The 16,983-nt window shown below is 37.6% G+C and overlaps 1 protein-coding gene across 4 annotated transcripts in view; it reads left to right on the forward strand.

Moving 5' to 3' along the window:
• Positions 1 to 16,983, forward strand: part of st6galnac3 (ST6 (alpha-N-acetyl-neuraminyl-2,3-beta-galactosyl-1,3)-N-acetylgalactosaminide alpha-2,6-sialyltransferase 3) — a 139,906-nt gene that overhangs the window by 119,465 nt on the left and 3,458 nt on the right. For all 4 annotated transcript variants that reach the window (XM_058797925.1, XM_058797934.1, XM_058797900.1 and 1 more), the window contains one exon: positions 14,583 to 14,690. In XM_058797925.1, the coding sequence (XP_058653908.1) occupies positions 14,583 to 14,690 (108 nt within the window). The remainder of the gene's footprint in view (positions 1 to 14,582; positions 14,691 to 16,983) is intronic.

Raw genomic sequence — 16,983 nt, forward strand, 5'->3', positions numbered from 1 at the left:
TTTAAGATCTCGTTGACGATGTGATCCTCTTCATCACTTTTATTAGACGGTGGGTCAGGTGCGTTAACAGGTGTACTACCAGGCGTGTCGTTGTGAACGTTATCCTGTTTCGGGAGCGTCAGAGTTAAAGTACCGCTCTCCAAATCGCCCTGTTTTACTATAGTTAAAAACCTCTGTAAGACATTGGAATAAAGTTTAGCTTTCCCGTGCGAATCTAAATCAGCCCTCTGTAATATATTTCTTATAGCACCATCCAAATCGTTCTCCACAACTTGTTGAATTGTCTCGCGAACGTTCCCAGCTCTTAATTTATTCAGCTGATTCTGCGGAATTACATAATGCTTTTCAGCATATTCCATTCCTAATGTTGTCTGGACGTTATTAAACTACTGATAAAAGGTATGGCGACGCTTAACAGAGGTATGAGAAAACCACCTCTTTGATTAATCAGGCGTTTTTTTCTCTCGACGGTGATCTTTTTACTAGCAGCGTATTTGATTTCTTCTTTTTTCTTTTTTAATCTTCGGAACTGTGTGCTGTTTAGAGGTATGGTACCGCGGAGGACGTTAAGAGCTATTTCACATAAGGATAGAATCAGTTGATCCGATGCCGACTGTAAAATGACACGTCGCTGCTTCGGTGTAGCCTTATATAACAGTTTTAAAAGAGGCAGGTTTTTACAAAGCCTATCGCTCATTTTCTTATTTTCATCAAAGTTTACCGCGTTCTTTTCTGTATGTACACCACTTGATGATCTGAAAACAGATCCGATCTGAGACGAAAACGCTCGGGCGTTTTAGCTTTAAAGTCGATCAGGAGAAACCGAAAGCCTTATTGGTTGCATCCTGGTAACATTCCATGAAATATTTAACGTTTCCTGGAAAAATTTGTCGCCCTAAAACCATTATTTGCATAGAGTCTCTGGGGCTCTTGTACAAAATAATATAATGAGTATTCAGTGTAATAGTTCTACTGGTTTTACCTTGAAAAAACAGATTCTGAGTTATCAATATGATGGAAAATGATTTATGATGAACATATTTCGTGAAAGCGCGTGAGAGTTCATCGTTCGAATATGCTAATTCCATTAAATCATCACAAATCAAAATAGATTTCTTATTAGGAGGCAATAAATTTTCATCCGTTAAAGATTTTGGTATGCCTTCAATAAATTTAATATCAAACAATGACAAGAGTTCATCATACAATGGTTGCCAACAACTGTATAAAAAAACAATATTGTCAATTTTTACATTGATCAGCTTATCTGCGTTACACAACAGATTTTTCACAAAGACAGTCTTCCCGCTGCCGGAAGGTCCGGAGACCACGGCGGAGAACGGGAAATTAAAACGAAAGTCAAAACCTTCTTCAACATACGCATCTTCTGGTCTGGACATATTGTTAAAAACCGTAAGGTAAAGTGGAGCAGTCAGGCAAAAGAATCCGTTTGTCATAAACCACTTTGAATCTTTTCAAAAGTGATCTATTATGTAGTGTGAACTTCTTTTATTCCGCACGATGGTCTCTGTGCGGGTGAGCAGATGGGCCGTGTCACGTGATGCTACATAACCGTGTACCAGACATATCATACTTTCTAAGGTAACGATTTGCGCATTCGAAGAATGGAGCGTGATCCCTTTCGCTTTAAGGGTAACTTTATTTTTGCAGTTTTAAAGCCGACGATTTAGGACCGGTTGATGCGAATTCCGTGATGTTATCGCTCTATGTCGAGTTCGTTCGTCAGTTCGCCAGGTACGAGCCTGTTTGAGGCATCCATTCGCCTTCTTTCGACGAAAAGATAAGACTGTCTGTATCTACGTAAAAAACGCGCGGGCCTAATCTGTCCATAAGGTCGTATAATTCCAACCGTCCATAAGCCGTGGTGAATGAGGCTATAAACACATTAACATCGCATGCGGGGCGGGTCGCCTTCAGCGTAGCACCACTGCACTAGGGCTACAGAGTCTGATACGAATGAGAAGTGTTTAATTACATGGTAGTTTCCAAAAATGTGTCGGGCGAAATCTTCAGGATCTGTCAAAAGTTCGGTCTTAGGTAAATTACATCTAAGTCCGAATCTCCCCCAAAGGGCGTTCAATAAAAACTTATTTATAGATCTACGCGCAGGATTGAGTGTTATTTTGTCTATGTCAAGCTGAACGCCCTCCTTCTCAAAATAATCTTCAACGTAAGACTGTTTTTCGGCATCTGTCACCACGTGCGGGGGGAAACCTGAAGCCTCTTGCTTGAATTTGAGAAACGTCTTAACATATTCGGTGAATAATGTGTCTGACGTCTGCGGAAAGTGCCAGACTTCCACGATACTGACAACTGTGTAACCTTTAACTAGGGCGTGTGAGAGTTCCACAGACGTCCAAACCCCTGAAATAGCTCTTTCTTCATCGCTATGCTGACAACCCGTTTGTAGTTGTTGCTCTGCGCAGGTGCGACACAGAGCGAACAATAGTTTACCCTGCGGCGATTTGAAAGGGATAAGCGGATGAAGCAGTTTACGCGGGGGCAGCACCGTACATTTAATAAGTCCAAAATAAGACTCGACCGGTTCAAAATCTTTTAAAATTATTTCAGGATGCCCGATGGGGTAAGTTTTACGCGACTGTACGAAAGGATACAACGACGTAAAGTCCAAATATGATACGCGTTCGCCCTCTGTAACTTTATGGTAAAGCTTCAGTGCATTCGTACGAAAAGCGACGCCCTAGGATTCAGACGTTCAGGTTCCGCGTAATTACTCATAAAAGTCCTAACATCAGGATCGTTTTGTTTGGCATTCTCCCACTGACATTCCCAAATAGTAATTACTTTGAGGTTGTAAGTTTTACGCAAAACTTCCAGCTTATTATCAGACTGTCTTCTGAGCATACCGAAAGGTGTTTTTGACACGGGATTTAATTCGTTAGGATTAAAACGACAGCAATGTCCGTGCCAGAAACACCCCAGGAATCCCAAAGCCATTCTATCACCGTTAAACTCATAATATCCATCCACGTGATAAGATCCGAATTTGACTTCTCCGTGATTTAATGCATGATGCACGTCAACGTTTTTGGTCGCTTTAATATATTCCAACCACTGGATGGACGGAGTCGAATAAGCTTTGTACTGATTAAGATAGGCGTTTTTATGCGTCAGGGCTATTGTGTCTTTGGATAAAAAAAGCGTTTTAAACACCTTCATAGCGCACCCCGCGAGCGTTACACATCCGAAGGGGTCCACGTTTGTACACGCTATAAATTCGTTTCTGTATTTCATACAACCATCACGTAACAAAACAACGTCGTTCTTGCAATACATCGCCAGTTGTGTTTTGAAATTAAACACCTGTCCTGCTACACTCTCGTACCACCTATCAAATTTAACCTGATCAGGTTCGGACATTGTGTTGTATCCATAATCTTCTTTAGATGGATACGGTCCGACGTAATTTGCATTTTGCAAACGATTAAAGTGATGGGGAAAGAATCCTTTTTCGTCGGTGTTTAGGTTTAAAGCGGAGGGCATTTTTGACAATTTCATAGGTAAGAAACTGTAACTGTCTATGTATCGCTGTTTAAATACATGATCGTACATATATACGAGTCTGCATCCTTGGAGTATAATTTTTGGTGCCAAACCCTGACTTGTGAAATACTCGAGCAATATATAAGAGTCAAAACCTGAAGCATTGTGCGCTATAAATGTAAAGTCTGTAAATTTTGGACATCTGAAATGTTTGACCATTTTGTCTCACGCAATCAACCCCTCGGCTGTAAACTCTTCACCGTCTTGCGAAATGGCGCACACGTAATTTGCAGTATGTCTTGAATCTTCGTGCATCGTCTCAAAATCGAAATAAATATATTTTTCGCTATGCACGTCAGGTTTTGCGGGTTGAATATAACAGCCGTGATGCCCTTCATCTACCAGTATGTCGTTGCAATGCGGGCATTTGGACGGGGCGCACTTGTGCAGTGTTAGTTTATCACCCGTCCATTTCGCTCTATACTGTCTGCAACATCTCCGCAAAATTTTATGAGATCGCAGCGACCTCACCCCTTCACTTTGCGGCTGTTTATGCATTTCATAACAGAAGTCAGATCTGCAATATCTGGCGCAGTCCTCACATTGCATCCATTTCTTAGGATGTGTGGCGCACTGAGGTGTATTACACACGTTGCATGTAAATTTGCAATAATGTAAACTACGATCGTTAAAGCCTTGATAGCAGTACTCGCAAACGTAGCCGTACCCTAAGAAACCCTTCAGATTTTTTATCACGTAGTAATGTTCATCATGCAGATATAAATGTACGGTGTTCGGTGTGTTTCATCTGTATTTTTATACACTTCAATTTACCTGAACACGTTCTGTGAAAGATGACTATTTTCAGGTCTAGGGCTGTTTCGAATTTAGTAACGTCGTGAAATGCAATTTTATCTTGCGGTTTATAACCCTGTTCTGTGTGTATGTCGTTGGCTATTCTGCCCAATTCCTGATCGGGACAATGAGGGTTTAAAAAATGTGCCAGGCATATGCTGAAGCACATATTGTCTGTTATATTTTTTGCGACGAAAAGATTCATCTTATTTTTTTGGATTATCATATTGTGGGCTAGGTCGGTTAGCTTTCTACGCCCTCCACCTTGCCTATTCCGTACCACAGACACGCATAACTGTAAAGCAGAATCAACCCCCACATCTGCGTTGCTTTGAACCGTGCGTTCGATTTGATCGATAAACGTATTAATGTCATGATTATTATCTGGGGTTAGAACCGCGTTAATGTCTGTTGGGAGACTCTCGCCTTGCAGCGACACATTCATAAAACCGGTTTCGCCTGCCAACAAACGTGAAAAATCTACGATCTCATTCAAAATATCTTGCAAAAAGATATTATACGCTGCATAATCGTCTGCGACAATTTCGCGGAAATTTAAAGTTCTGCGAATTTCTAAACCGTTAAATCTCGATCTTGGGGTAATTGTAAAATCGCTCACACGACCGCCTTCATTTATTAGCCTATCTATAAAATTTTGGCTGAGACCCATGTTTGGTGCTGAAGGTTCGTAGCTTGAGGCATCATCGTTAGACGATCCCATACCAATCTGATCATCATTTATAGTTACATCCAGCCATTCATACTGTTCATCTACCAGTTCGTGCAATCTTTCGGTCATGTTGCTTAATCTGGTTGTAACATCTGTAATTGATTATTAATAAGATCGCGTAACAGATCAGCGTTATTTTGAGAATCGTGTCTAGGTCTTAATGATCTCTGAACATCTTCTGGTACACGGTCATGCAAATCGTCGTGACATCTTTTACCACTCATTTTGAAAATTTATTTTGAAATCAGAAATACAAAATAGTACAACCTTAAAGACAAACGGATGTAGCGCCTTGAAAACACCACAACGGTTCACAACGTAACGTGTCCAGATATAACAAAAACAATAACATGAATAATCAATAATAACAGTATGAAAAATTCAATATAGGTAACATACAAAATAATGTAAGGAAAAATAATGTAAGGAAAATAATGAAAGGAAAATAATGAAAATAATGTAAGGAAAAAAAACCATCTATTCAATTCATTGTACATTATCTCCTGGATATCATACGTTCATGCAAATCTACCAACATTCTCTGTAACAGATTCAAACGTTCAGACATCAAAGATAATGCATTTACCGCCAATCTCTGCTCGGTCCGGTTCTCCCGGATTTCTTCCGGTACTCCGATCATACTCTGGCGAAATTGCGTGAATTCGTTATATAACTCTTCGTGACAATTTCTCCAAAACTCCGCTGCGTGTCGTAAGGCTTCGGTGTGTTGTTGTTGACAGGATATGACATTTCTTAAAATCGAAATAACGTCACCTTGCGCGTTAGCTGCAATCTCTTCAACTTGCCGGTAAGTCAACGGTTGTCCGGCCAGATCAAAAAGTCTTTCGAAGTAACGATTAACACGGTTCAACGCTTCGCGATCAAGCCTTCTATTTAAATCGCGATCGCTAAACAGCTCCCGAGGTATTTCATGTAGTAATTCCGCAACCTCCTCCGCCTCCACCTCTTCCTCTTCCTCACTCTCCGTATCAGTGAAGGATACCTGATCCCATGCGTGGACCAGCGAATCAGACCAAGCTGTTAACCCTCGTTGGTCATGAGCTTGTTCTGTAAAAAGAATAACAATAACCACTTTATTAATTTATTAAATAAAAGTCGAACATAAAATATGATAATGCGATTTTCTGTTTTAATACGCACCATTGTTCTCTGAAGTCCTTAAACGGCTGGTGGACGGCGAGTCGCTCGTTTCCTGCTCGGGCAGTCTCACGCGTTTTACGGCCTGTCCGCAACCATACATTCGCTGCGTGGGGGGGTCGACCACGTCTGTGTGCGCGTTTGCACGGACGGTAGGCGTGTGAAGTTGTTCATCGGAACACTCCGTGTGGGAGGGGCGTCCGCCAGACGCTCCCTGGTTCGTGACGTAACTCGGTTGCCGCCGCAACCCCCCGCTGCACATCCTCTGCAGTTATTATTACAACGTTGTTGTCATCATTGTGCACGCCTGTCAAATTTAGTAAATACTGTTTATGAGGGATCGGTGGTTTTAACACGTTAAGAAAAACAAAACAAAACTAATGTCAACTTACCGTTAAGGCCATCGTCGTCCTCGCAGACAGCCAGTTGGGCTTCATCAACTGAATAAATGATATTCATCATTATTATTAATAATAATATTATTAAACCGTACGATAGAAAAAGAGTAAAAACTTACATATCTCTTCAAGGATGTGTTCTAAATCTTCGTCAAACACAAGATTATCGAAAGTAGCTGGAAATAATAACATCATGTTAAACAAATATTCACGTTAAAATATTTAAACATCTCCTATGAACAAAACATACTCACCATCGTAATTGTCGGCCATCGTTCCGACGTTTGTTGAGGTGTAACGACGTCGTACCAGAAGTTAGAGTTTTACAGTTAATGAGGATGTTATAACTTGTGCTTTTTAACGCATCACTTTGAGGGGGGTGGGGGGCGTCTCTTGAAAATGCGTCGTAAATCCGATAACAGCCGGCAGGGGGTGACCTAATACCACAAATCTTTAGTAAGGTACATGACACAACGTTAATTTGTGAAATAGTATGGTCAAATATTACGACATTCGTGTTTAAACATAATGACTAGTATTCTATAAATATTGCGATTATTCGTACATGCATGCATAAAGGAACGCTTTTATTATTTACATTTAAACGCCGGTTTCGCATCTGTTTACATAATTTACCTGACGGTATGATATACATTTACGCTACATTATTTAAAACAGAAACTCTGGTTACATTTTATATTTAGACTCCTACTTATCGCTCGCTGCTGCCATATATTTATTCGGATTCTGACTTTCCTTATTCTCATCAAATCCATCCCGCACAATTCATCAGATGCATGTTAGTTAGCCGGGTGCATCTTCATCACTTTACTTAACGCAGCTGGAGGTGTTTCACCAACGGGTTGAAACGTCTTTTAGATTTTCTTTTTTCTTTTACAACTTAATTGCTGCGATGTTAGCATATCCCTCGCATGTAGACGCATATTGTCCCTTATCTATGCGTATTTGAACGCCACGGGGTGATTTTAACAGATGAAAAATCAAAGTTTGTGATATCTGTTTATTGACCTCGCGTGATGTGAACCGTCTGTTCAAACGGCCGTTTGAAGTAGTTCTTATGTATTTCTTACGACGGTAAAGTTCACGTGATTCTATTTGTGTTATATGTATTACGTATAGACCTACATCGTAACATGTTTTAAGTACAACAATGATCAAAGATCAGTTAAATAACAAATTATGTGAAATTAAGTAAATTAAACGTCATTTTCCTACAACATAGACCATCTTATTACAATCATCTTTGGAGATCCTCTATTTATTTAAACTTTATCACATTCTTTATCTACCTCATTACATCCTGAACATCGGTTTGAATACGTATTCGAATAGATTATAAATTCATTATAAATATTCAATTCTCAACTTTACCTAACTTTTAACTTAACCAGCTATGTGTCATATAAAAACTTCAAAAGGGGACGATCCTTTGACCGTACAGTGAACTTTAAGTCTAAACTTTTGACAAAGTTCATACTAGCAGGCTCATGTCATAAAATGCTTAATGTGTATGTCGTTTGATCAATGAACAGCTACACCAAAGTTTACGATGCCAGACCCCCTCAAAACTCGTTAGATTGCAAATGAGTTGCGTCTCCAGAAAAACCTTTAGATGTTTTACAGCAACTCTTGATCTGATACGGTCGCGTCGTTAATCATACGTCCAGACACGCACTGTCGTTCTCATTTCGTCGCTCCCTGCGTGAGACGAAGTATTTACATTTCGTGCTATAATGTAAAAAAGTTTAGGCGTCTAATTATGGCTAAAAATCCAAAGACGTCCGAAACATTTGCTTTCATTCCGGTTTCCGCTCACATGCGCGCGTATGTGTTTTAACTATAGCTACAGAAGATTTAAGATTGACAAAAATCAAAGCCTAAATAAATGTATTATACTACTAAAATAAAATAAAACAAGACAAACAACCTTTTCCTGTGGCTTAGAGGCGATTTTATAAGAAAAAACTGTGTAACCTAATTTTAAAAGTGAAAAGCTTTAGGATGCGTGCCGAATTGTTTAATTAATTAAGAAATGCTAAAGATTTATTAAAATAATGTTCGTTCTAATGTTAAAACATTACTTTAATTCTTTTAAATCTTTGCATCGGTCTCTCCTCACGCTGTTAGGGGGGTGGCGGAAGGCGTGGTCTGGATTCAGCGGCGTAAACGCATTCTGAGTTTTGACGCGCTAGTGTGCGGTTATCTGCCGGAGGCTGCGTAAGATAGTCTGCTCTTTTTCTTTTTTTCTTTCTTTATTTTACATCGCAGTTATTTTTTCTCTTTCTTTTATTTCCTAACTTGTAACAAGATTTTGACTTTTTACTTAACGAACGTGTCTGATGCTTTTTTCTGTTTTAGAAGACGGGTAAGATAAGTCAGAGCTATTTGCTGTAACTTGTGAGAAAAGCTACCTTTTAATCTGTAATGATAGAACGTTGTAAAGTATGCTTTTTTTTTGTTTTAGAAGATGAGTCGACATTATTTAGCTTGTAATGTTATGCTATTGTTTTAACTAAGGTGTTTTGTTTGTTTTAAATAAACAAACACGTACACTTCTTTTTATTTAACTTAAAACGTTTTTAAACTAGTTAGAGTTGGTTAGAACAACGCTAGCAAGTCGTTGCTCATTTTACGTATATGTTTGATGTTTTTTTGTTGATATGTGTGCGTGAAAAACTCTAATAAAAACTTCCCTTTATCCCGTTTAACACAGTTTCACAATTTAAAGTTTAAACACATAATAGTCTTCAATGGCCCACACAAAAACACGGTTCCCAAAACATTCATAAATACCTTAGGATCACTGGACAGTAAAAACAGATGCTCATTTAGATGGGTGGGGGCGGACAAACAGGTGTCCAGTTTGGGTGGGTGGGAGGGGTGGGGGTCTTATCTTTATGAGGGGGCAATAAATCAAAAATTTGGACACAAAGCATACTACTATCTCTCTCCCGGTTTCACAGACAAGGCTTAAGCCTAGTCCCTGTCTAAAATGTAAGTCTGAGCTGTTTTTAACTGAAAGAAACTTGTACTGATTGATCTTGAAATATGTCAGTGCCCTTGTTTTGTCTCAAGATGCACACCAGTAATGTTTTTTCTAAGGTATGTCTATAAAAATTACTTTAAAATCCTAATTGAACTATGGCCTAAATCTTTGTTACACTAAATCTTAAGTATGAAAAAAAAACATTGTTTTTCATTTATATTCTACATGATTCTTAAATGAAAGAGAAATTAAATGCAAGAGAACTTACAACACAACTTATTGTTTTAGTTATTGTTCTTGTTGTGATTTGGCCCCTACTGCATTTTATTTTACAGGAATGTTGCTCATAACTTAATTTAAATTCACCTGTTCATTCACTTCATTTTCTGTACAGATACAGTGTTATTTAAAAAGGTTTTACAGCAGTACACAATATTATTTTATCACAGATCTATACAGAAATTACGGTAGCATTAATGGCTCCATATTTGACCTAAAATTCAGATAAAGAGATGGCACTTTTAGGTTTAAGCAGAAAACAGTGGAAAAATAATATGAAATCCACACCTCAGGGTAACAATTAAAACTTACAGGAAGCGTCTGAGCATGTATTTTAACTGAATCAAACAAGCAAAAGATATCTTACCTTGTTACAATTTGCAGAGATCACCTTAACCAGTGGTCCACAAGATCACCTTTGAGAGATTATTAATGGTCTCGCAAAACCCATTGAGACATGAATAAAACACAATTCATTCTCATTATTATCATGTATTTCTTTTTAATTGAATTGACTCATGGTTAAGTTGCTCCAGTGAAAATACCCCCTTTTTTTAAAGAATACATTTGTCTGTTTTTGCCCATGCAATAAAATTCAGTGAGCTGAGAAACAACAAAAACTAACATTCTTCAAAACGTTTTTTTTTTTTTCTTTTTGTGTTCCAAAGGTATTTTTTCTTGTACATTTTTGGGGTGGACTATCCCTCATTTTCAGGTTAAAATAGATAAATAGATTGAAAAGAAATCTTTGAAAAAAAAAAAATTCTTCAAGAAGCAACACGGCATTAAATATTAACAATTTTCTTTTTTTTTTTTTTTTTGATCCCTTAATGGCAGTGTATTTTGTCTGGCAGTTTTTTTGTTTGTTTGTTTGTTTTTTTTAAGTGAAAAAATATACTTATATTCTAAATAAATATTGCTTTTACTTTGAAAAAAGACAAGACATGTTCATGCAGCTCTGCATTGTGCCTATAACAACGCCCATTACCTAATATGAATTCACTGTAAATCACAGCATTTTGGGACTTTTTGCTTTATAAAGTCATACAATAAAATTGTGTGAGGAACAACATTCAGTGTTAGTCTACGGAGCCCTTTACAGGACATTGTGGTGGGAAAAATTCGGGGTGAATGGAAAAAATTCAGGGTGGGAGGGAATTTTTTTTTTCAAATGTTTTGCGTTCTCTCGCAAAACTTTTGCGTTCCCTCGAGAAACTTTGCGTTCCCTCGCAAAGATATTTGCATTCTCTCGCAAAGATATTTGCGTTCCCTCGCAAAACTTTTGCGTTCTCTCGCAAAACCATTTGAGTTCGGACAAACGCTTCCTGTTTACTTTGCAGCTTGCAGTGGTTATAGCTCGTATGTTCACAATGAGCGGTTCATAGAATTTTATTTTGAACTTGGACTCAAATAAATTAATAAGTCAGTGCTTAGTTCAAGGCACGGTTTTGGGACATAATAAAACGCTTAATGTGGCTTAATGTTTTAAAACAGTGACTTGGAGGACCAAATTCGATAATAATAAAAGCTGATACAATTATTAGGCTAATATTAATAACCTTATTAATAATATTACTAAGCAGAATAGCCCAGAATATGAACGCAACGCCCTGCACGTAGCCTAAGCTTTTTCTCCCCCATAAAACGTAGGCTATAAAAGGTAGGCTATAATGAAAACGGTGATTTAAAAATACCAAATCCGTTGCATTCATATTCTGGGCTATTCTTCTTTATTAATAGTAATATTATTTATAAGGTTATTAATATAAACCTAACAATTTTATTAGTATTTATTATTATCGAATTTGGTCCTAATGTCACTGTTTAAAGCCACATTAAAGCGTTTTAGAATGTCCCAAAACCGTGCCTTGAACTAACCACTGACTGACTGTATTTCTTTATACTTGAATCAAAGTTCAAAATAAAAACTCTATGAACCGCCCCATTGTGAACCTTTCATTATAGCCTACCTTAAGCGTTTTCTATGGGGAAGAAAAGGCTTAACGTGCAGGGCGTTGCGTTCATATTCTGCTTTATTAATAGGAATATTATTAATAAGGTTATTAATGTTAGCCTAATAATTTTTATCAGGATTTATTATTATCAAATCTAGTCCTCCAATGTCACTGTTTTAAAACATTAAGCCACATTAAGCGTTTTAGAATGTCCCAAAACCGTGCTTCGACATAAGCACTGACTGTATTACTTTGAGTGCAAGTTCAAAATAAAACTCTATGAACCGCTCCATTGTGAACATACGAGCTATAACCACTGCAAGCTGCAAAGTAAACAGGAAGCGTTTGTCCGAACTCAAATGGTTTTGCGAGAGAACGCAAAAGTTTTGAGAGAGAACGCAAATGTCTTTGCGAGAGAACGCAAACATTTTGCGAAGGAACGCAAAGTTTCTCGAGGGAATGCAAAAGTTTTGCGAGAGAACGCAAAACATTTGAAAAAAAATTTTTCCTCCCACCCTGAATTTTTTTCATTCACCCCGAATTTTTCCCACCACAATGTCCTGTAAAGGGCTCCGTATTAGTCATTATTATTACCTAGAAATCTTAATTCTTCGTTCAGCATATTCTAATTGAAGCATCATGACATTTGAATACAAACCTTTTATTGACGCCCCTATAAAATTCAAGACATGAGAGCAAAAAATGTCCCTGTATGAGTTTGTACGCAATTTGTATATGATATGGTATATCAATATCACACAAACAAGAGATGTTTTTTTTCCCGAATATCTGCACAATTGTAAATTTGATAGAGATAAAACAGTTCACTAAATATGATATGATATTGCACTGTAAAAAAAAAAAAAGTTGAGTTTGCTCAACTTAATTTTGTGGGAGATTCTCAAATTTTTGTTGTATAAACTTAAAACGACAAGTTGAGAAAACTCAAAAATCTGCTGAAGCTGGTTGCCTTAATTTTAAGTTGGCTCAACTTTTTTTTTTTACAGTGTGTGTTAAATTTTAGATGCAATATTGTGCATCTCTGACCAACACAGCGGTATTTTGTTATTGAACGAATCTGTGGTTTTTAACAAATTATTCAGCCAAAAATTCAGTGACCCATTCATAAAGAATTAATTAATTAATCAGCACATCATGTAATTTATTAGCTTAAAAAAATTGTATTGACTTGACAGTCCTACTAAAAACATGTACCGCAGCATTAGCTGCTGCTGGATAAATTGAAGTTGTGCTGACCAGGTAAAACCACTTAAGAACAGGAGCTGGTGCACTTACTACAGGCCTATCATTTACTAGCAACCTGCTGACAGCCTCAGGGTTATTAATAGATCTTGCCGAAATGAAAGTAAACACAACCTTAGCTTGGAGGAACTGTCTGTCTTCTTTAATGTGTCAGGTAATAATGGCCGTACTTAGTTCCCTCACAAAGATAAATTGACGCAGCCAAAGAGTGCTAGGCAACTCTACCATTCTCCTCTGGCTAAATGAAAAACTCATCCCAAGGGAAGAAATAGTTTAAAACATCTTAGGGAAGCACTGTTCAGCTGTGTTAGTCAGCAGAACCGCACCATTAAAAATGAGCTGTTTAGATAAATCAATTAGGTAAAGAATAGCAGTGCTTCTCCATTTCCGCAAGGTTGGTAAGCAATTCTATCACACTAGTGGCATTGTATAATGTTGGCTTGTGGCTATATATTCCAAATAGTGTTTATTTGAAAGTTTATTCCAGTGTCTTGCCCCATATACTTAAATTAACAGCATATTTTCATTTTTGGGTGAAGTATTCCTTTAAACTTCAGCTTATTGCTTCTGAATACATGGAATATAGCACACAGGTTGTATGCACTATTTTTGTGATGTTTTCCTTTATTGAATTTGCTTGAGGTTTTCAAAAGATGCATGAACATTCTTTCAAATTTCTCCTTTTGTGCACCACACAAAAAATAACAGCATGGGGGTTTGAAGCAAATAATGACTGAATTTTTACCCCTTTAGGTTTTTCCAGCTACCAGAGAAGCCGTCATTAAGGGGTGTTGTGTTCAGTTGAACATTGTCTCAGAAACTGTATGAATGGCAATTTAAAGCTGCACAGAGCAGAGGAAGGTTGATGGCTGGGAATTAATGCCTGTACTTTGAAAGCAGGTCTGCTCTTTCTGATGAAATCGGTGTTCTTTACAAAGCGCCTGGGAAATGGATTTTTCCACAGGTGCCAATAGCTTCTCTAAATGGCCACGTGCTCTAATATGTCTTGATGATTGACCATTTTCCTGAGCCCTGCGGGGGAGAGTTGCAGGGAACATAAGCATCAAGACTGTGTGATGGAGGTACTGAGTCTGTAAATGTGCTTTGATACAAGTCAAGGGAGCACATGTGCACTTAAAATGTGATGCTACTTCAACTTATTTCTGATTTTGAGAATTTCACACAAACTAATTATTTCTTACCTGTGAAGAGAGATACTTTGGTTCTGTATACAGCAGCTTCTGTGTTGTCAGTCCTCACTATAAGGTTCACTTGGTTTATGTTCTACACATAGGTGCTTTATTTTTCTTTTGAAAGAGATATTACAGTATTTTGGGAGCTATATTGTAGATTATTTGAATATAGATCACTCAAATGTGTGTTGACATGACATTATGATTTTATGTTGGCAGGATTCAGTCAGGGTCGTATCTCAGCACCGGTTGGTTCACACTCATTCTGGCCATGGACATGTGCAAGGAGATCCGAGTCTACGGCATGATCAATGACACTTACTGCAAGTAAGACTGACATGCAATCTATCACTTGACAATGGGCTTTAAAGAAGCTTCACCTGTTTCCAGAGTGAAATAGCACAGCTGAGCTGATACAGTGCAGAGCTGTGGGCTTCTTTAAATATTGTTGGACATGTCCACCCTGCCATAATACAGACGTACATGCAAAAGTCTTTGCTTCAAAATTCTTCACTAGTTATAATTTTAGACCATGTATTGTTGCAATATGTTTTAGCATACATTGAACACCAAAAAAATGTCAGAACACGATGCTGCATGATAAAAGTAGCGCTAAATTCAGTTTCATTTAGTGATCAGGTATGTCTTTTATATTCGGTTCATTAATTTGAAGGTGTACTCAGTAGCGTCTCATTATGAAGGCTGTGTCCTCCGGAGGATGCATTTGTCTGTCGCATGCGTCATTGAAACTGTCTCATTTTAGAAATGTACCCATTACATTCCAAAGTAAAAGAGACAATAATTTATGCCTCAATAATTACTTTTCTGAAATGACACATCTTGGATGAAGCACGCAGCCAACAAATGTGACCTTCGGAGGGCACAGGCTACAAAATTAAACATAAGGAGTGTTTTTTTTCCAAAACTGCATACTATATCCACCTTTTTATTCAATATAAGTAAGCCTATGGGTGAGACTTCCGGTTTATTAGCCGCTCTAGGGAAATAACGAGAAGAATAACAACGTGCAACGTGCAACTGTTTGCACTACAAACCAGTGTGTTCATAATTAAGATAATACAATGTTTTGTACAGCTAAAAATAGCTGGATGCAGATGAGACCGGAAGCCAGACCCATAGAATTTACAAATGGCCGCGCCCATTTTTACGGGAAGAAAAAGGTAGATACACTGTAAAAAAAAAAAGTTGAGCCAACATAAAATGTTAAGGCAACCAACTTCAGCAGATTTTTTAATTTGCTCAACTTGTTATTTTAAGTTTTAAGTTGGCTCAACACAGTGTAGTATGTAAAAAAAAAAACAGTATGTGAAAAGAATAGTATCCACAGTATTCAACAGTAGCTGAAAACTTCGTAGATGACCTACTACTTCTGGTTCAGTTCTAAAGTGCACATTTGATATGGATGACAACAAGAGGTAAATCACGAAAAAGGTGTATATTTATTATATATATAATATATAAACAGGTGTTATATTTAACATAATTAGCCTCCATGGCAACAAATGAGAATCGGGAACAAAGGAAACAGGAACATAACACAGGAAAACCATGTTGAATAAACTAAAGGTCTAAAAACCAGCCACAGGAGAGAATTTGTAAATGACAGTGAAGTGACGCAATTGTCACTGTAGGTCACGTGACAATGACACCATGGCGAATGTAGTATGTATGTATGTATGTAAATTCATACTACACGTTTATACTGTATAGAAGGTACTTTTTTAACGAAGTCACAAAGTAATTACTTATTCAAACGAAGTGCCTACTAAAAGCAGCCTTTGTTTGTTTACCGATATGTAATAATTAATACTGACACCTAGCGGTGTGGCTGTAGCATCAAAAAACACAAAACCAAACGTTTTCAATTACCTTGTCATTGTAGAAATACTCTATAGCCATGTAAGGCACAATCCACAGCTATGTGTGCATTTAACTATTTTTTACTACGGGGCTGTTGAATGCATGAATTGGTTGAAGGAATGTTCTAAGGTGTGTAATTATTTTCATTTGGCTAAAGTTATTCCACGCAGGTCTTGACCACATTACTTATCCATATCACTTCAGTACATGTCCATATACATATGATTTCAAAGATCCTTACAGCCTAAAATATTTAGGGGCCCACAATCAGTCTTCATTACTGTCCACCACTGACCGTACTGAATGCGTAAAAGTAACTGTTAATTTGGTTAATTTCTATGGTTGTTTTATCTACATTTTAACGCACAATCAGAATCAAATATTTAGATAGACCATGGTGTAAGATCAATTGCAACGTGATAGACGTAAGCAATGCATGCAATGATGTGATTAGCGTGTTTGTAAAGTAGCTATTATAATCTGTTTTCCCAGCCATTTATTCATTCTGCTCTCCCTTTCAAAACAATGAGCAATTTTCATTTCACAGCAACTCCCAGTCACCTGAAAAGACTGGCAAATGAGAAAACAGTGGCTACAACAAAGTCATTTTGATGAAAGGCAGTTCAGCTGGGAAGTATCTATTTTAGCATAATGTGCTGAGCTGTTGTTGCAATTGACCTCGCTGGATCTCTTGTAATTAAAATTCAACAGGTGCTACTGGGAGAGAAAAATTGAATCA

Source organism: Onychostoma macrolepis, chromosome 02 (assembly GCF_012432095.1).
Source record: "Onychostoma macrolepis isolate SWU-2019 chromosome 02, ASM1243209v1, whole genome shotgun sequence".
NCBI lineage: Eukaryota > Metazoa > Chordata > Actinopteri > Cypriniformes > Cyprinidae > Onychostoma > Onychostoma macrolepis.